General features: G+C 39.3%; 1 protein-coding gene across 1 annotated transcript in view; it reads left to right on the top strand.

The window, feature by feature from the left end:
* SH3BGRL2 (SH3 domain binding glutamate rich protein like 2) overlaps positions 1 to 21,157 on the top strand; it is a 42,537-nt gene extending 21,380 nt beyond the window's left edge. Inside the window, exons 5-7 of the mRNA XM_039379124.1 lie at positions 2,120 to 2,305; positions 15,811 to 15,891; positions 16,996 to 21,157. Of these exons, the coding sequence (XP_039235058.1) occupies positions 2,120 to 2,305; positions 15,811 to 15,891; positions 16,996 to 17,010 (282 nt within the window). The 3' untranslated portion in view covers positions 17,011 to 21,157. The remainder of the gene's footprint in view (positions 1 to 2,119; positions 2,306 to 15,810; positions 15,892 to 16,995) is intronic.
* Positions 21,158 to 21,756: the final 599 nt, after the last annotated feature.

Genomic DNA, 21,756 nt, shown 5'->3' with positions numbered 1-21,756 from the left:
CAGCTTTGGCCAAGGCCAACTCAGAGTTTCACAAACAGCTCATGGCCATGATTTAGGTGTTACAGCATGCTGGGGATCATTCCCAGTGTACAGTTTGTATGCAGCCACTCTTGAGAGGCTGCAGATTTAACAGGCTTGGCCAGATGAGGCAAACTGGCTTTGGGGTGACAGGGCTGGACCAGCCACTATGTATTTTGCTAGTTCCTCTGACTAGTGCAGGAGGAATTTCATGTTAGTTTTAGCAGTACTCCACTGTAAGGAAATGACCTCTCTCACACATAATTTTAGATTTTTTTTTGTTGAAGGACAGGAAAATATGTTGGTCTTTCACTTCTACATTTGGAATTTTTAGGACCATAGTAAAAGGTGTGTTGTCTTGGGTAACAGCAGTGATGATGATGTGATAATTTTGCTGTTTTTGATAATGTATTAGTTCATGCAATTTTAGGAGCTACCTTCTTGTATGAAAAAGCAATCCTTTCACATATGCCTAAGAAACCCCACTCGTATATGCAAAGAAAGGAAAAAGGGTATGACAATGAGACACAAATTTACTATGCAGTAAATTTCACTTCTAGGGGCCTCTGGTGGTCTAGTGGTTAGAGTGTCTGACTCTCACCGCTGCGACCCGGGTTCGATTCCCGGCCCCCTGGGCAGGTGGAGCTCGTCAGCCGTGGAAGGCAATCCACCTAAGAGAAGGTCACTCTAAACAACCCTACATCCTGGGGACCTCACTGCCACTGTCCAAGCTTTGCTCGGCCCCGGCAGATGAACCTCAGGACTAAAGGGTGGGCTCAGTTCAGCGCACGCTGTGTCTCACCTAAAAAATCCACTGCGCAGGCTGGAAGGGTTAATGACCTTTCCCAAATCTTCGCTCGCGAAGACTGGCCATTATTATTATTATTATTAAATTTCACTTCTTAAGAAATACAGTAATTGTTTAAGAGCACTGTTTTTGCAGTTTCTTGGGATGCCTTCCCTCTTGTTTCAAGGAAATAATGATTCCATCCGCATTTTCTTCAAAAGTTAGTAATTTTTGTGATGCATTTAGATAGACAAACTGGGTTGTGTGACAACAACAACTAGCACATGCACTTTAAAAATCCTCTAATTTCCAAATAGTATCTAGGTCATATGATACCCAGAGGCATGATTCATCCACCTGGGCTTCATGCCAGCCAGCAACTGCATGGATCCAACACTCTAGGAAAACTGTAAAATTCTTAAAGGTGTTTTCTTTTTTTTTTTTTTTTCAAATAACACTACAGCATCTAATTTATAGTTCCTTTCTGAAATAATTAATTTTATTATGCAGATGCAACAAGTACAGAATGGACTGAAAAGAATGCAGAGCAGACCTAGCTGAAAGATACCAGGTGGCTTTCCTTGGCCATATAGACTTTATTTTCAAAGGTTGTTGTCTCGATATAAAGTCCTATTGGAGGCAGAAGTAGTCTTTACCTGAGTGTATCTGCTTGAAGCCCAACTAGCCATTAAGGGCTGATCTTAGAGTCATAGGATCATTAAGGTTGGAAATGACCTCTAAGATCATGGAGTCAGCCAATCTTAGCTACAATGACCTAAAAACTGCCAGTGTTCTGCCTCTGTTAGGCTTTTGTATAAAGATGATAATCTCTTTGAGGGGCCAAACCCCCATACATTCAGTACAAACCTCATGCTATTTTTGTTTTTTGCAAAAAAGTTAATTCTCAAGAGATGATGTCATGCTGGCTTGAAGGCATATATATTATGCAGACAGACACTCTTAATTAAAGATTCAGCAAGCTTTGCTCAGGAGAATGTAGAGCTGCATTTTAAAATATGTGTTGATGTCTAGGAAAACAAAAATGTGTGTACCTGGGTTGGGGGTTTTTTCAGATGTAATGACATGTTTCTCTCAATGAACACTTATAGGAGTAAATTCTTCTGGGACTTGCAAGGTTGTTTATCTTGCATTTCTAGGTGCCTGTATACTTTAAAAATGTAACCCCTAATGACATTGAAAACTAAATGCCTCTTTTAACTTCTACTTCTGATGAGACCCTTACATGGTCTGTATTACATGTCTGTATTATGGTGGACTTGCTATGACTATTGTTTTTTTCTTTCTTTTATCTAGATAAAGAAGAGGCAACAGGATGTGGTGAGGTTTCTGGAAGCCAATCGCATAGAGTTTGAAGAAGTGGATATCACCATGTCAGAGGAGAAAAGACAATGGATGTATAAAAACATTCCTGAGGATAGGCAGCCTGCACAGGGCAATCCACTGCCACCACAGATATTCAGCGATGATCGGTACTGTGGAGTAAGTAGCTGTCATGGTTCCAACAGATGATGTATGAATATATCACAGCTGGCCATTTAAAAATCTGGGACTTGCTGTTATGCTTTCTCTAATAGTATCAGAGTTAATGGGGCAGTAGGACCAGATAATGATCATACTGGGAAAATTCAAGTCATTCATCTGTAAATCCTAAGGTTATCTAGGGGATTCCCTCCACAAATGTAAAAATTGGCACTGTCACATGCTTCACATACAACCTGTTGATGCTAAAGTTCCTTGTGAGACTGCTGTAACTTGGGGACTTGTGATTTTCTTCCTACTTAGGTCTAGTCGAAGCACAAAAATTCAGAAGGAAATCTTTGCCACAGTGAATGAGAACATTGTCTAGATTGAGTTATATTGTCATTGTAATTAAGCTCCTTCTCTGCTGCTGTCATAGTGTAAATTTCATTTATGCTTAGAGTGTCTTTATGCAATCAGCCTCTAGGATAAATGAATAGTGAGTCTGACAACAGATTTATGGATGGACTCCTTTTTTTGGTGTAAGCTTCTACATCCACCAGTGCAAGCTGAAGCAGGAACCTTTGATATGTACATTCAAACTGGTTTTAACTTAGTTCCTGCCACATTCAACAGTGCTGTAACAAAGCTGCTTCTGGCTGATGTATTGTTCAGATCTGATGAGATCTTGTTGACTGCCGTGCAATTGTTAATTTAATGTAGGAAGCACATAGGAAGTGATTTAGTATCCTCTGCAACAAACAGATTGAGTATGATGCAGCAGCTAACTGGCTTCTTGAAGTGAGGTATTTAACATCCTTCCCATATGCTTTGTATTGGCCTTACTTGTTTACCTCAGCAGTATAACTCATATATATTTTCTTACTTCTGGGTAAGATCTGTCAGTCAAAGGGATGTATCTGGGATCTGGAAGGGATTTTGGCCCTCACTTATGAGGCAGCCCCTCACAAATAACAGCATTTACATTGCTTTATGTGATTTTAGTTTGCCTGGGAAATACAACATTTTAAGCTGTTTTTTCTTACCATTTCAACTTGTCTTAATATTGTGTTTTCACCTGGTCTTAGAATTTGCTGTTTGGAATTAGAAAGGCAGAAGATGTCATGCAACATGTGAGATGATCTCATTAATCTGTCTGCTGAGCTGATAGCCAGTTTGGTTGAGCAGAGTTAATCCTATTACTAGTCTTCACTGTCTGCATAAACATCTTTAAAGAGCAAACATGCTTTGAAGGAAACTATATTTTCTGGGATGAAAGAAGTATGCACAGGATCTCCAACATTTATCAGTTAGCCTGCTGCATTAGTTGATGAAGTTCTTAGGTAATGCTGATGAAGTTCTTAGTTCTTAGTAAGTGTGGAGGCAAAACATGCAGGAGACAAAGAAGGTCAACGCTGGAAAGGAGGGTAAAATATCACAATTAGATAAAGTCAGCAGACATTGCACATATTGTCTCTTTGTCATTCCACAGTGAGTGTTTTTATGTGTTTGTTTTGACATAAATAACTAAAACATAATCTCTATTAAGTAACTTTAACTGAAAAAATACCCACTGCATTTTCTGTTAGTTGAGTTAGTGAAATTTGTACCTTAACATTCCTGATTTGTGTCCAGGCAATCTTTAATCCAGTTTTCTTTATTAACAAACTCTGTCTGTTTTTCTTCCTGGCAGTTCTATAATCTCACTAGAAAACTGTCTGTGTACTTATTCTGTTTTATACGTTGTCATTGATGATTCAGATTAACTTCAGATACAAACTGGTTGGGTCTATTGCTGTTCCTCTAAATGTATGGGGGCTAGACAGTGCAAAGCAAAATAGGTACACTTTTTATTTTGTTCGTGTTATTTTAATAGACATTTACAAGCACATGGTGTATGAGCCCTGACTCAGTGTCATGTTCATAGCTATACTGGTTTTTCTGTGTTAGTATTAGTATTAATAGTTTTTTTGGATTTTTTTCTACCCATTTTCTATTTTGTAGAAAACCTCAGCAATGTGCACAAGGGTTTTATCTTAGAATAGATTTTGTCTGACATTGCCATTTGAAATAATCACTTTTCAGAACATAACTGCAGGATAGAGGAGATTTGTCTTTAGTGGTTTCAGTAAGTATCCAAAAAGTATTTGTGTCACCCATTTGAACATCTGACTCAAATCATGGATTGTTTTTCCCCAGCGTCAGATCTCACTGAGGTACACACTAGGTTTTCCCATCCTCCTGCATTATCCACCAACTGCAACCTGGTCCTTGAACAAAAGCAACTCCAGGTTTGACTTTTCCTGAGGAAGCAGCAACTCACACTGTCTTTCCCAGCCTCTGTTCTCCGCAGCAGAGAGGCTTTACACACTTGAATTGCTTAATTCATGGCACATATTTCATATTCACAGATAACCTGTTCAATGGCTTCAGTGGTCAGGCCCACCCCTTGATCACGAGCCCATCCATGTATTTCGTTGCTTCGTAGGTGTTCTGATGTGTCATGGGCCTGCTGAGCTATAATTAGCTCACCCTTACGTTCCCAATCCAGCTCCACTGTAGCCATTTCAGTTCTGGCAGCCTAGTCTATCTATTCCTTGTTTCCATGTTCTTTGGTGACATGGCTCTTGGGCATGTGAGTATCTATGTAATGTCTTTTTAGAACAAAGTTTTCTACCTGGACAGCAATGTCCTGTCACAGTGCAGCAGCCCAGATGAGCTCTTCAAGCAGAAAGCAAGAAATGCTGGAAAACTAATATCTGAAATCAGCCTGTGACTCACACCTCCTCTGTCTTGAATTCTCCATGGTTTAATACATAACACCTCTTAGACTAAAAGTGACTTCTGGATCTTTCAGAAGATTGTAAATATCCACTTCCCTATGAAACTGCACTCTTGTAAAGCTGCAGGTTAGCACTTTGAACACTGGCAGTTTTATATGCAGAAATCTGTCACTGATGTGAGATTGCCTGATATTTAGGCCAATGAAAATTAAAAGGAAATCTGTTTCCAGGTGGGAGTTTGAGTTGAAGGGAAAATATTTACATAGCAGGCTGACTTTTTTTTTTTCTCCCTTAGAGTGTTATGGTAAGTCCTGATAGAGTACCTAGTGGGCAGCAGTAGAGGCAGAGATATGTGATATTTATTGTCATTCCCTGAAATATAATATATGGGTATCAACTCTAGCAAAACAGTGAAGGCCTATAGACAAGAAAGAAATAAAATAGGCTTCTGGAAGAGGTACAATGTTCTTGGGAAACTATTCAGTGCACAGGCAATTACTGACCCACTGATTTCTTTGCACTGTTATGTATCATTCTCTTCTGAGTTTTCTTTAAAGATTGTGGAAGGATGCATACATGTTTCCTTTTCTTTTCGGTAGGCGTCAGATTACAAATAGGTAACTACTCACTGACAAAAGAAAGAAAAGGAAAGAGGGGATTTTAACAGAATTGGCTAGAGGCCAACTCAGAGTTTCTGCCCTGGTCTGTCATTGGGGAATTTGTCATTACTCTTGTGCCTACAAAGAGTTTGAACTTTGTCTCTCTAGATCCTCAACCATTATGGTAGAATTCAGCTTGGCACACCAGCTGTAGTGTGTTCACTTTAGGAGCTAGAGCAGTTGTGAGGCTAATTTGTATTCAATAAGTCTGTATTTGGTTCTCTGTACTCTTGGAGATGTCTTACCTGACTCACTTAGTGTCTTGTTGGTTCAGGTCTGTCTCTAGAAGAGGGATAATTTTGCTAGATAAAAGTTAATGTGGATTGCTCAGGGATCATATAACAACTGTTCGTGATTGATGATGCTGAAACTCTCTTGACTAAATATTTTTACCATCAGAAGTAGAGTTTTCTTTATGGTCAATTTAAGTTGTTTGTGAAATCATTCTTAACTACCTATTGCAGTTGTCTTGGAGTAGTTTTTGGCTCACAAGCATCCACAAACCCTAGGCTGAATGTGCATGACTTAAGGCCAGTGGCATAGCACTGTTTATCTTCCCGATTAAGCCCTTGTCTCAAGTGAGGAATATAAAAGTCAGAGCTGATGTTGGAAAGCAACCCTTGCCCACATGTCTTCCCCACGTTGGCAAGATGCTGTTCAGACCATTCACAAGGCCTGTATGGTTATTACTTTCAGGCTATGCCGATACTTTTACCAACCACTTCTCCACTGCCTTTCTGTGTTCTGAGGCAAAGAGCTTTAGTTCCATGTGATATGTACCAGAGGCAAAGTATAGAGTAGCCAGCTTGCCCATTGTCAAGGCTTAAAAAATAGAAGCTCAGCAACTTAGTAAAAATAAAATAATCCAGGAATTTTGTCCTCCTCAGAGAAGTTAGCACTCATATCAGTAGTGTATTATAGTTCTGCTGTTTATCCTGTAGTGGAGAGGGTACAATCCTGTTGAGCACCATGGTTTTTATTTGGAGTCTTTTCTTTCTGCATTCTAAACTTCGTGAATAGCTGTTTCAAACTGAAGTAGCAAGTATTTTGTAAACCATCCCTCTATATAAAGATGATAGCTGTCAAAGACATCTCTGGAGATACCTTACTCAGTTTCCAGACTCTCTAGTTCCTAAATATAATAATAAAGGATGTTTGCATATTTTAAAGCACGTAAAAGTGACTGATATAAAATTAGACATGTTACCTTCATAGGATATAGTAGAAAATATTGCACATTTTTTTCTTTATGATTTTTGTATTTAGTACATTGATGTTCTGCAATAATTATGGATAACCAGCAAAGGTGAAATAATTACTAACAATTTTCTTTGGGATCCTAATTCTCCTTTCCATGGAAGGGGAAGTTCTTATTGTACCATACTTTCTTGAAGAAAAGGGATTTATTCTTGAAGATGTTGTGACTTTAATTAAAGTCTTTTCTAAAAGGCCAGTTCTACTAAAATATAGGATATATGATATATGAGATGTATGGGGAAAGGATAAGAAATCTTACTAAGTGGCAATAATATTTTGAGGGTGCATAGCATTGCACAAAAGATGGGTGTAGCAGTATAGTGGAACAATATCTAGAAAAGGTCATGGATGTTGTCAGAGAACAACCAGGATAAAATAAGTGATTCAGTTCCCACTGCTCCACTTTTAATCATGATAATATGATTATCTACTAAGAAACACTTTGAAGATATAGCAAAGTTATAATCAATTTATATGTAAAAATGGTGTTAGACATGCAGTGCCATTACAATTAGTATGACTTTCTTCTTTCTTTAGCACCTTCCCTTTTCTGTTCTTTGAAGGAACAGCAGAAAATTAAGGAAATGTTGAAAGATAATTCTGCCAGGGTCCAATTCCTAAAATAAATGGAAGTGGGAAATTCGTATTTCATTTAGTATTCTGAGATGTCACCTAATATTGTTATGAATAAAATGCTCTTAGAGGAAAACCAACTAACATGTGGTAGTCATGTCCTTTGCTAAAGTTACAGCTGCCTTAAAACATGTCCAAGTTAAAGTATGTGCTTGCAGAGCTTCTCTGCAACACAGTTGATTTATGTCATTTAGTCATGATTTCACCTAGTAGGATGGCTACCATAGTTAACTCCCTGATGTTTCCATGAGTCCTCAAATTCCTGTTGTGGTCTGATTTGATGATATTCTTATCCAAACAACTTGTAAAATAACATGATGAGCTGGAAGGTGCACAGAAGTTGGAGGTGACACCTGTTACCATGCATACTACTTACTGATTCTGCCACTGACACCCCCCTGAATATTCCCCTGCCCCAGGTGGGCACTATGCCAGTTTGGAGTCTTCAGTGCTTGGCTGGGAGAAGCCCTTCTGCACTTGGACTCTCTGCCTTAGGGGTGAGGGATATTGGTCCTTAGATAGTTGATGTCTGGGTACCTTGTCACCTTTGCTGCATGAATGGCAAACGTCACATCAGCCTGACTTTGTCATGTACTGTCCAGACAATAGAGCTGTGGCTGACATCTGCTCTCTTTTATTAAAGCCTTTGTTTCTGAAAGCCTGTAACTAAATAGATTACTGGAATAAACATCTGGCCTTTAGTAAAGGAGTAACAAGTTGCTTTGTAGAGTCAGTTATATAAGCTCTTTAAAAATCCTCTGCAGAGGTCTTATCAGAAGGTTAGGTAGTTGAAAACTGTCATGTTTACCTTGTCCTGTGTTGTGCAGACAAGATCCTCTTATATTTGTATATTTATATAATATTAAAAAGGACTCACACATGCGCACACACTCATTTTCCAAGGAGAGCTGTGCTGAGTAAGAGTTTTCCATTGTAATCCTAATCAGATCAGTAAATGAATGTCATCTGTTCTGGAGAACTGAACTGCCCTTTTCAGGAGGGTTGCTAACAGTTCATTCTCAATGGTACACAGTATTAACTCAATCAGGAGTAAAGTGCTGATTCAATGTATTTAAATTACGAGTTCCCCACAATTACTTGTAGTAGCAATTATGTTGCCCCTTTTATAAGAATGGAGAGATCCTAATAATATATTAAAAATATTGACAAAGAGAAACAAATTTGAACAGCATGTCAGTAGACTAAGTGCTGTCCAATAATCATTTTAAAAAATCTGTAAGAGAAGCAGTGCAAACTACATTTGGGTGGCTTCCTTGTTTTCCTGCTTTTTGGTGTTGTTAGTATTGTTTTTCTGCGTCTTGGTGTTGTAAGCAATAAGGATTTGTCTGAGGTGTTTAACAAGCTCACTCTTTTTCTTGTTGCAAATTAAAAAGCAAACAGCAACAAAGCTAACATGGTTGTTTAGAGAAACTTATTGGAAGGAATTTTATTAACAGTTACTTTATTTTAAACTTCGTTAGATGTAATGTTCCCCTAATCTCAGTGCAATAACGGACAGACGGTGTCTGTATAATTGCTAATTGTAAATGCAGTCTACTTTGTGTTAATGTTTTACTTTGACCCAATGCCATCACGCTTGTGTTATGTACCTTGAAGCACAAATAGTTATTTATGCTGATCTGAAGTACTGCCAGTTTTAACTTTGGTGTGCAGTAAATAGTTTCTCCTCAGCAGTGACAGTGTTTATTTAAACAAGCCTCAGTGTACCTGCTTAACAAAATCCTGAGCCAAATTAATTATGGCAGTGTCTGTAATCACAGCACTACACTGATCTGGTTTCCTAGCACACTTAAGATCTCTACATCACAGCTGGAATCACAACTGTAACCAAGTTGAGCTTTGTGATCCTGGTAGTTGCTATAGAGAGAAGACGCTACCCTGGAAGTGGGATTTCTAAAGAGGAAAGAATTCCCAAGGACCAATGGTTTTCCTACTGGAGTAAATTGGCATAAAATCCACATGAAGGCCAGAAGAACCTAAGACATTTGTGTCATAATGAAGAGCTAAATCCAGATTTCCTGAATGCTTGTCCACTGTCTCAAAGACTAAGCTGCTGTTAGTGGATAGCCTTTGGGATTTCTATATGATGTAGACATTAAAGAAGTTCTCCTGTCTTTGATCAATCTGGTTTTAAAGAGGTGCAAAGCAGCCACAGCACCTCTTAGTTTCAGGATAAACTGCAAGGATTCAAATTTTAAAAACAGAGCTATATAAGTGTGAGGCTTGGAAGCTTGTGTTGTTTTTTGTTTCAGTTTCTTTTTTTTCCTTTAACCAGCATACTCAATGGAAAACACCACGTGGCTTGCTGATTATTGGGAGTTGGAACTAGATGATTTTCAAAGTCCCTTCCAAACCAAGCCACTCTATGATTCTATGATTATTTTAAAACTTCATGTAAAATACACCTTAAGATAACATAAATGGCCTTAAAGGTGTCAGACTGAAGGTCCATCTAGCCCAGTTTTGTCCCAACAGTGGCCATAAGCCTAGGGAAGAACACAAGCAAGTTAAGCATATGAAATACTTGGGTTGAGTATTTTCCCTGTCTCCAGTTATTTTTCTAAAACAAATATCACTTTAACATATTTAGTAATTCTTACTGCATTTCTCTTTCATGAACTTGAGCCTTCTGGTGAAGCCATGTAAACATTTAGCATCTTCAGTGTGCTGTGGAAATGTGCTCCATGTGTCCTTTGAGCTCTACATCTAATACCAACCATCCTACCGCCACAGGGAGCCCCCATAGCCTTACCAGCCTTCCTCCCATTGTCCTCTGGGGTAACTTTGGTCCCAAAGACCTTTGCCTGTCTCTCTATCCCAGTTTAGGTGCACTCAGCAGGAGCTGGCAAAGCAAAGAAGAGCTTTGGGCTGCACAAGGCTAGAAAGATTTTTCTTGTCTGTAGGTGACAAGCTCACCTACGGTAGCTTCAGTTTATTTTCAACAAAGCAAGAGCTTATCAGGTCAGCTAATCCATTCCCCAGTAGCTTGGTAGAGCATGTTTAATGCTGTAACTGTTCTGATGTTAAAACAGAGAGACTGTATCTTGCTCAGGTTACTTGGTGGGTGATCAAGCTGCCATTGATTTTAAGAGTGAAGAGCCAGGCCTGAAGCAGTCAGAAAGTTATTTTGTTAAGAAGCTTTTTCTGCCTTGAAATAGCTTTTTACTTACCATCTTTATGCTCCTGTCACTTCTTTATCCCCTCCAACCATTCTGAGATATATTTTTTCCTCCTAACTGGCTTTTGTCTCTTTTGATAAGCTTTCATACCCTCAGCTGTGGGATTTATCATCTGTATTTTTGGCTTTTCAACTTTTCCAGAGGGATTGAGCATCTTTGTGTCACTGATGATTCATGTCCACTGTATCCCTGTCCCATCAGTTTTTTAGTTAGTTTTAATCAGCTACTGATGTTGCCAGAATTTTATATGTAAATAAAGTATAATTAGGCACTCTGGAAAGCACCAAGTATCACAATTGAAAATGTTGCAGTCAAAATTATGTTTGTACACATAGTTGCCTTTTGAAGTGGGGCAGTGGGTAGCAGTTTGCTGTAGTAACAGCTGCTTTCTGAGTGTCTCCAGGGTGGCAGTGGGAACCACTTCCTTGCACAGGGGCGAGACAGCACTGCTCCACTGATTCCAGCAAAGCTGCAGCACCTGCTGCCTTGGTAGAGCTGCTTGGGACAGTGACAAAGGGATTGTAGTAACTTGGTGCTGATGCAGAAAGATGAAACCACTGCATGACCAAAACCACTGAATTGTGGTGTCCTTCTGTGGGAGGCAGAATGTGCCACAGAATTTTTCCAGATGGAGTCTGTTGGCTCACCAGTGAGTTGGTTTCTTGCTCATGTAAAAAAATTCTCAGCTTCCACTGAGCTTGGCACCATTTTGCTTCCTCAGCCTCTGCATTACTGCTGGTAGCAGTGGGATGCTCTTTATGTGAGATAAGAATTTTCATGTCCTCACCTATGGATTGCTTGTGGCCCAAATCTGCACAGACTTCCTCTTCTTATAAATGTAAGATCAAAGGCGGGGTCTTTTTTGGAACATCTGTTATCTCATACGTGTTACAGGAAAAGCCAGGTTTGCCCACTCCTACCACATGCCAAAGCACAACTGTTGAGTTCCTGAGATCATATTTCTCAATAATCTCTTAAGAAACTACCATGATAAAGTGATTTCTTAAAATCAGATTACTTATGCGTTTTTATAATATTTTTTTCACATTTGAATATCTTGAGATTGTTTTAATTGCAGAGACTAGTAGGAAAGTTGTCCTATTTAAAATTCTACTGCTACTTTAGCTAAAAGCATGATGCTTCTTCCCCCCCATCCCCCATGAAAGTAAGTGTCAATAGCATTTTAATAGGTTTTGCAATGCAGATATTTCAAAACATTGGGGAGATTACTTTTAGTGGATAATCTCTTTTGGTTATTAAATATCCTGGTCCTTTCAAAATTAATCCACTGGGTTTTGTGCCCTTTCAGACATAAACTTACTCAGTTTAGCTCATTGTTTAACCTTCACGATTTTTTCAGTAAGTGAATCCAGGTCTAATAATCAGTAAAAATGTGGACAAAACATACTAAATCAGGACTTGATAAATCTGAAAGTAAAAATTATGACTGATGCTTGAAGACAGCTTTTTATTATTAAGTATTAAATTACATTACAGAGGTTAGGGTAAACAGATTAGTGGATTAACTGAGTCTCAAAGTCATTGTCAGAGCCAGCAACGCAACCTTATTTCTTATGACATTATTATCAGTCTGTGAGTTCTTCCCTACCCTGTTTTTTTACTAGTTTATTAACAGAGTGAAAAAAATATGGTCTTAGAGTAGTGATACTTTCAGAGCTAATTGAAGTACTGGGATTAAGACACTTTAGGAGAACCACAGAACTTGAAAATGGTGATAAGAGATGATGACTCACCTGAACAAACACAGAACCTTCCTTGGACAGACTGTCAAGACAAGTGTCTGGAGGTTCATGAAAACTGCCTCTGTGCTTAGGAGGCATGGATGCTCCTGGCAGGGACCAAAACAGATGCCTGCCTTGAGCCATGCTGCTGCAGAAATACTCACAATAGCTGCCTGCCCGCAGGTTGGTTGCTGGTAGTTTGCAGGGCTGTAATGAGCATCTTCAGGCAATTTAAACCCGCCCTGATATTAAAGGAGCAGTGCCCTTGTGCTTCTCACTGTGGGTTGTACTCATCCACTGCTCCCCTATCTTCATCTCCAGAGACAGTGTGACGCACTTATAGATGAACCCAGTGGAGAAAATTAAGGTTATTTCTTGGTTAGATCATGTGCTGTCTTCACATGTGAGTGCTTATATAGCTTGTGTCCTTTGTGGCTTTTCATCTGCTTTTAGAAGAGTCAAAACAGACCTTTTTCAAGTTTAACAGTGTCCATTCAATTTTTGAAGTCTCATTTGTAGAGGTCAATGACTTAATCAAGCATCCTTCTGTAAAGCTTCAGTATTACTTATTGCTCTTCTAGGAATTCAGTGATTATGTTATCCCTTTTCAATCCATGGCACTGTTAGGATTCCTTTCAGCCTACACCATGGCTTAGTTGATTTGTCTATTTTATTTGGATTTGCTTTCAGGCTATTAACTGTAAATTTATGTTAATTCAGAAATTAGCATATGCCACGTTTTAAGAAGGAAACAACAAAAAAACACATCTTAAGAAGGTTTACTCTTTCTACTTTCTACTTATGTCAGCTAATATGTCCAAGGCCTGATGACCATTTGTGATAGTTTTCACCCTAGGCCTTCTTGGAGACCAGCTTGTAACCAGGAAGGAACTAGGGAAGTGACCAAGGAAGTATTCCATGCTATTCCTTTGCGTAACCTGAGGTATAAATAAAGCCGACGGGAGGGACCTCTCTCTCTTCTCTTCCGGCGAGGTTCAAGAACAGTAGATCCCTACGTGGTCTTGCTTATCTGAAGTTAAGGCCTGTATCGACTGCTGTTGTCTGCCGCTGCGGGAGGGGAGAGTGCTGGGCCACGGTCTGGCTGTCCTGCTTTCCTCAAGGGAAGTGGTGAGATTTTGCCAGTTCTTTATTTTTGCTGGTTACTGGGTTTTTAGATTGTGTGTACCTGTTTTGTTTCTGTCCCTTTTCGTCCTTTTTCCCTTCTCCCTTCCCCTCTTCCCCTTTAGGAAGCTATTTGGGGTTTCTGGGGTTATATGTATATAGTATTCTCACTGTATATATCTGTTTTATATGTAAAATATATTTTTTTTGCTATAGCTTTGGCTGTTTGGGTTTTTTTTCCTTCCCTCTCTGGGAAGCAGGCTCTGTCGTTGAGTTTTGGAGACTTGGCTGGAAGCCAGCTCCAAACTTGCACACCATTATACACTTCTGCAGACCTCTCTGTCTTTCAGGGCTCATACTTTCAGTATAGAGGGTTGGGCTGGGAAACTGCCTTTGTGCAGCTGTGGGTTGTGGTTTTTTGGGGGGGCTGAGACTGTTTGAGTAATTATGCAACTGCAAAGTAGCACTTAGCTAGGACAGTTGTGTTCACATTGATATAACAATATATATATATATCAATATAGCAATTATTGAAATGCTGGTAAAGCATCTTTATCTAGTACACCATAAATGTTTTTTGAGAAATTCTGCACATCTGCAGGGTGATTATGGATCTCATGGGAAGTACATTATTTTTGCTGTGGTGACTGTGTGTTTTCTGCCCAGACAGTCATTTATTTTACATTGATGGAGAGAAAAAAAGAAAGAGAGCTTTCTGAGAATAACCAGGTCAGAAGAAGATTTCTTCTTTTCAGTTAGAACTTCTGTTTATCATCCATGTTCCCCTTGTAATTGTGGGGTGGTTAGATGTTCAAGAGAATACAGGAAGGAGACAAGTAGGCAAAGCAGCTGCTGCTGGGGAAAAATTGAGGTCCAGTTTCAGGGAAAGCACCTGAAAGAGTGTCCCAGCCAAAACCATGACAAACTAACGCTGAGAGATGAGCTCCCAAAAAGTAATGAGACTAGAGGTTAGGAGCCAAAGAAGTACTAACCTGGGGGATCAGGCGCGTTGGGAATGACAGGTAGGAAGCATGTGGAGATGCCAAGACTGCCTGTAATTATTCTGTGTTGAAAGCATGCATGTGCACAGTCAATATTTAAAGGGATTTCTCTTGTTGAATGCTTCCAAGTTTAGCATAACTGCTAATCTTGGATATTTAGAGATAATTACTATGCAGTGATGAACACATCCTTGAATTTTTCTGACATTTACAGAGTACTTTACATGTCAGAAGTGGTTAAGTAAGGACTAATATTTCCATTTTGCAGTTATGTGGTGGAGGAAGAATCTGAACTGTGTGTTTCTTGTCTGCTAGTGGTCATAGAAGAAATCTTTGCCAAACCACAAAGAGCATATGAAACTTCTTGCCTTCTTGCCATATGCCAGAACCATTCACTAAACTGTGCCCTGATTTTCTCTGGTTTTTTGCCTTGAAAACTGAATACTGTCAGCTCATCTGATAATAGATGAGTAACAGGTATCCAATGCAATAATCAAATCAGTAAAAGTAGTAGTTAACACTTCAAGATCAGAACCTGATTTTAAGCAGCTGAAATCTAAAAGGAACTTAATCATGATAGTTAAACTTGTTTTTTATCTTTATATACAATAAGTTTATTTATTTTATACTGAACTATGTGATTGGCCAAGGCTGAGATATGATTGCTGATTTCAAGGGATACAATGATGATGAAGTCTCTGTTCCACGACAGAAGAAATAATGAGTTCAGCTGCCTTAGGACTTCTTGGAGCTTTCCATGTTAGGGAATATTTTGTTTGCTAAAATGTAAATTGGAAATCTGGTCATTAACTTATTTGCATTGTCAGGCACTTAAATACCTTTAAAATATGCCCACAATAGATTTCCTTTGATGCAAGTCTGTGTTTATACTCTCCTGTCAAATAAATTAGTGAGAGGTATTGCACTTAGAGAATATATGTTTTTCTTTGCCACTGTAGTTGGTGATATTGTTGCAATTTAGAATAGGTTTTAGGTTTGCATAGGACAATCAGTATTTTTCTGAGCATTATTACGTGTCAGCCTTTAGTCTAATACAAGGCATGGTAATATCAGTCAGGAAAACATAAATACAAATGTTGATTCAACTTTCTTGCTTTTAATTCTCTAGGATTACGATGGCTTTTTTGAATCAAAGGAGAGCAACACTGTGTTCTCCTTTCTTGGACTGAAACCTACTTTGGCATCAAAGGTCAGTGTCATATTGCAGACTTTTCATGGAATTCTTGAAATAGTGAAAATGAATTTTCTTTGAACGGAAAGAACCCTGTGTGTTTGGATGCACCACTGCCCTGATCCATACCTTATCCATATCAACTTCATGCTGATGAGGTAATTGAAATGGTTGTCAGGAAAAGCAAAGCATTTTAAATGAAATCGAACATATACATGGGAGTTGATTTGAGACAGCAGATAAATTAAGTTTTAAGAATACATTCTCCTTCACTTTATCAATCTAAATTGTAAGCAACTGGATGAATTATAGCAGGAGACAGAACTAAGATCTTAAGCACTGGAATGTCTGTAGCCTGGCATAATGGCTCAGCATTTATTCATTAGGCATTGATTTTTTTTTTATTTTTTTTTTTTTTAATGCTGAAGCGCTGGAACAGTCGGGAATTATATCAATTTTTTGGATAAGAATTCAGTTTTAGCAAACACATATACACAGGTCAGAACACAAAGCCAGGTAGCATCTTTCTATGGACATCTGTATAACAGAGGAAATTTTATTGCCATATGGAAGCCTGGACACTTGTTCAAAGAGACTTTGTGGTCCACCTTCTGGTTGTAGATTAGACACATAGGGGAGGATTTTTCTTCTCTTGGGTGCTGTAGATATAGGTGTGTTTTGTAGTAGTACTGTCTCAGGACTGGATGGTAGCTCTTGTATATCTACAGAGCTCCTCTTCTGCCAGGAATTGATTTATTTATGGACCCCATGAGGGACAGGAGTGGGAAGGAACCTCAGCAGAGAACTGCAAAAGCAGGTTATTTTGGCAGCCTGCCTCATTTTGTAGCTTGGAGAATCGTAGGAAAAAGATGCAATCTGAAATACTCTATTCTTAAAAGCTCTATTCTTAGAAAATATCCTGTTGTAGGCCTGGAGGAGTGTCTCTATAAACTATCTGCTTCAGTCTGGTAGCACTTCAGAGGATGCATCCTCAGCTGCTATGTGGACCAAGGTTAGGGACACCTTATATGCAAAGGGCACAGGCACAGGAGATGAGAATGTATTCAAAACATTAATATTATATTAGTAATAATCAGTATTTTGTTTTTGTCTTTTCAGTAGGCATCAGAACCCTAGAAAGCCGATGTGAAGTCCCAACAAGCACATTTCTGAATGAATGACCCTGTTCTTCAGCACATAACAGCTTCCCTAATGGATCACTGTGATAGAGCAAACATGCATCATTAGTAGTAGTCTGCTTGCCATGAGATGGTGCTCTCCAATAGTGTGGAGCTAATGACACACGTATGAAACAGGCCAGGCTACTCATCTTCCTTTTTAATAATACTCACTGTTGATGTTTCACTTTTGTCTTTGGCTTGCTCTTGCAACTGACCCTGATATTCTAACAGACATGTATGTTTGAGAGCAAGGAGTGGAAGTGTAGGGCTTATATCATTCATGGATATACTTATGTAGTCAAACTTCCTACTGTTTTTAAGTCTTCCCAAATTAGCTCATCATGATAGTTAAAGTGCTCATGGTTATTAGGCTGTCTGTGCTGGCTATGATCCAGAAGATAAAAAACATAAATCTTGAGATCTCAGTCTAAGTCAATAACTGCTGTATTTTTGCTCTACATTTATTTATTGTGATGTTTATTCTAGATCATGGTTATTTTAAGAGACATGGGCTGCTAATATTGTTCATCAAGACTTGATTTGTCTAATGATGCACATTGCAACTGACTGTTTAAAACCAATTCCTTTCATGAGGGAGGTGCCAAAGTGAAATATTTTGATGTTTCCTCTTCCGAAAGCAGGTGAAACGTGCAGGAAAACACTTGGTGGAAATACCGGGGAGTTCAGAAGAACTAAAGGGGTCTCATAGCTAATGGTAATATGAAGTTCTCTCGTAAATGAGAAAGTCTTAACACCCACTTGGAGCTCTGTAGTTGGACTGTCTTGAAATTTTGCCAAACCCTTCAGTTTACCTCCAATAACACACAGCTCCACCACAAGCCACGTGAAAGTCAGGGGGATACTTTGAGAGTCAGGGCTCAGTCCCATGGGTGGTTAACACTACTATGGTCCAAGAGCACGCCTAACTTGCCTAGCTGTTGTCTTGGTTATATCCCCAGATGTGGTCATGTGATGGTGCCTCAAAGAGAGTGAAAAAGCTGGGTGTGTGCTTTGCTGGATAAGGCCACAATGGCAGTTCAGCTGAGGAACAGGAGCCAAGTAAAGAAAGTGGAGATTATTCTAGGGAGACTGCATTGATGTGTATAGCAGAACTTAGGCCCGTTGTAATATACATTACAGAATGCATTCTAGAGAGAAGTCAAATTGCATTATGCATCTTGAATCAAGTTTGGCTATGAAAATAACAGTTATGCTGTAATGTGTCTTTAACTCAAGTGATTTCATAATGACAGGGTAGTGCCATCACAGTCTTTGGGTAATGAAAGGCAACCATCATGTGGAAAAGCTTCTTTGCAATCACAGTACCACTCAGATTGTGTGGCTCGAAGGAAGCTAAACTTGTAAAAAGTGTCACGCTGTCTTGTGCAACAAATCGAATGTTCTGTTAACATCAGTAAACGTGGCATACAAGACATGTTAGTTGGAAGGGACAACAGTTGGAGGTCATCTGGCCCAGCACTGTCAAAATCAGGGCTAACGACAACACTGGCTTGGATCAGATATAGGTTTGTCTAGCAGAGCATTAAAAATATCCAAAGATGAAGATCTCATAACTCTGTAGGTAACGTGTGCCATTGCTGCAATGCTTTCCTAATGAAAACTTTCTTATAAAATCCAGTTTTGACTCCTAGGCTTTAATTTGTGGCTGTTGCCTTTGCTGAGTTTTCTGGGACTCAGAAAGAGATTGGCACCATTCTTCTTGCAACTGCCCTCAAGATAGTTGTAGTCTACCATTAGATGACCTCTTAGCCTTCTTTGTACCAGACTGAACAAACCTGGCTCCTCAGTTCAGTTAAAGGGCTAGATGGAGCAAGAGCACACACAGATTTGAAGTCCATGGTTGTATTTACTGGTCAAAATCTTAGCCGTGGCACCTTCTCTACAGGAATCCCAAATGTACGTTTTTAAGAATTGTTGTCTGTGTTAAGGTACTGTGACATTCTTGTAACCAATCCCATATTTTCATGAGACTTGAATCTCACTATAGGAAGGGAATATGACATTGTTAACTTTACCAAGTTAACAGCAGAAGGAACTATTCCTAGAAGGAAGTTAAATATTTAACTTTGTAAATGAATACATATATAAATTTACATAATTGCACAGTTGATTACAGAAAAGCCATCCTGGATTTATCATGTACTTGATACGTTGTAAACTTCTAGAACTGCCTGAAGTCCCAGGTTTGAATTTACCTAAGTGTGTAAGTATGTACACATGAGTAATCCTGGGCAAAATCCCAGGCTTACTGATGTGAAAGGCAAAACCACACTGATTCCTCCAGGGATGAAATTAGTTTTGCAAAACTCCTCTTGAATTTTGATAAATGTAGAATAGAAGGCTCTCATTTAGTGGAGAGTTAGTCTTGTTACAGCTGTTAAGTAAACCTAGCTTATTTCAGAGCACACATGTGGGCATAATCTGTGTGGAGGACAACACTAACTCTGAAGATATTCTGCTTGCTTGTATGGATTGGCAGTGTAAGTCCCTTAGAATATGTGCTTTTGAATTATAAGTGGCTAGCTTAAAAAAAAAAAGAAGTATATATATATATATATATATATATAAAAGAGGTGTTATTTGAATGTGAATTTGGTCTGTTGTGCGACAGCCTTATTTTTGTAGTTAAACTAAGTAGAGTTCTAGTTTGTTACACAAGATGATCTGGAATTTTTTAAACCAGTTTTGTAATAATGAAATGTAGCTATCAGGTAACTGAAAAGGTCTGGGGAAACTAGAGACAGTTATTGAAAGAAATAATAAATTCTTAGTTCTCTTCAAAATTTTTGCATATAAAGGTATGCTTGAGAACCAACCAAATGGTCCAAATTTTTAGTTAATACTTCTAACTACTCCACTTTTTAAAAGGGAGAGCAGTGTGAATTAAACTGTAGATCTTTGTACCTAGCTGAAGCTGCTGTGTGGGCTGACGTGCACATGCACATTCACTGTATCAGTGGGTTTGATAGAGGTGTTTTTGTTTGTGCCACACACTACTGGATAGTGCCTTGCCAGAAAGAGGACTGTTTCTGTAGGGTCTTCCTAGATGTACTTAAACTTTGAACTGAGAAAGGGGTAGTTTCTATATTGCCATTTTTTTAATAATACAGTAAATTAGTTTCAAGGCCTGAGTCAAAAGGCACATGCTTTGTAAGACTGAAACAGTTTTTGATGAGTCTTCTGAACTTCTGATTTTTCTTAGGTGATTTTCTTTTTTCTCTTTTCCTATTTGTTGACTGTCTAGAATCAAACCTTCCAAGGGAAGTGGACCTGCAGTAAAGCCCATAAATCCATGTTTACACTTAGTTTACTATAAGTATCTGATTCAAGCGTTGAGCAGCACAAGTGCTGTGACTGAAGTGAAGAGTAGCTGCCAAGCTCTCACTGCATTTTCTGGTTTCCCTCCCTGCCCTTTTCCCCCATCAGGCCATTATTTGGGGCAATACCATGGTTCAGATGTAGGAGTGCAAGAATGGGGTGATCATCAGGAAAGTGCCAAATCCCATTAGTCTTCAGCGACTCACTGATTTCACCAGACCTTGGCACAAACAGTGGCAGGAGGATGGAGCCCTGTGTGTACACCCTGCACAGAGAGCAGGAGAGGCAGACGTGGTGCAGAATGGTGCACGGCTTGTGACGGCACCGTGACCAGGGGTTCTCACAGGGGCCTTTGGCTGGCAGTGCCATGTGTGAAACCACATAGCATCGCTTTCCACAGGACTTCCACTGGTATCATGGCCTATCCTTCACCCTCTCGCTCCCTAAAAAATTTGGGAGGGAAAATGGAGAACAGTTTGTTGAGAGCAGTCCTCCAGCCAGGGCAGATCCAGCTTACTCCTCTTTTCCTACTTCACCTCTTCCTAGTGTGCGTCATCCTGTCCTGTGTAGACCTACATGTGTGCAAAGCTTCCACTCCCAGCCATCTGTAACATCCCTGTGAGGCACAAATGCAGAGCTGGTGTTCACGTTCACGGCGTCAGTGTTCTGTAACTCAGTAGGGGAGGGAGCACGTTGCATCCTAGGCCATGTACACATTATGTATTAAACTGTGTTCATCTAATAAAAAGTTGTAATTCAAAAAAGACATGCTCTGTGTTGTATGTGCCAAAGGAAACAATGAAAAAATATGACTCTTTATTCTTGCTGCAGCTCACTCTGGTGACAATCAGAGTGCTTTGGTTTGGGCAGCTTCTCCAGATGGAAGCACTGTAGAACTTTTAACCTGGAAGGGGTGGACCTGATCCTGTAAGAGGCTTTGGACCCTGGTGCCTCCATGGGAATTGCAATGTGCTGAATGCCTGCTGTGCTAGGGTCTCCCCAGGTAAATAGTAGTAAAGAAGAAAAAAAGGGATGATTTATTGTCTTCCAGTTTTTGTGCTTGTGTTAGCTGATAAATACCACAGAAATAAAGGACAGATCCTTTGGGGCGACTTGGACATTGGGGCCAGGAAGTTTCCGCACACTGAAGTTTAACTCCTAGGTAGAGCTAAAATCTTCACTGCTTTTTATTGTCTGAAAGAAATCTGAGTTCCTGGTTTGCCTATCCACTTTGTTAATCCATAGAAGGTAATTAAATATGTTTTGCCAGGTAAGTGTCTAACCAAATGTAGTCATTTGGTTTGCTTCATTACAGTCTTCTCTCAATTCTTTGTCTAGTATGTATTTTTTAATACCTTATTGT

This window comes from Pipra filicauda, unplaced genomic scaffold, assembly GCF_003945595.2.
Source record: "Pipra filicauda isolate LSUMZ 115617 unplaced genomic scaffold, ASM394559v2 scaffold157_size4220110_pilon, whole genome shotgun sequence".
Lineage (NCBI taxonomy): Eukaryota > Metazoa > Chordata > Aves > Passeriformes > Pipridae > Pipra > Pipra filicauda.
Note: the sequence above shows the minus strand (reverse complement) of the source record. Positions and strands in the feature narration are given on the sequence as shown.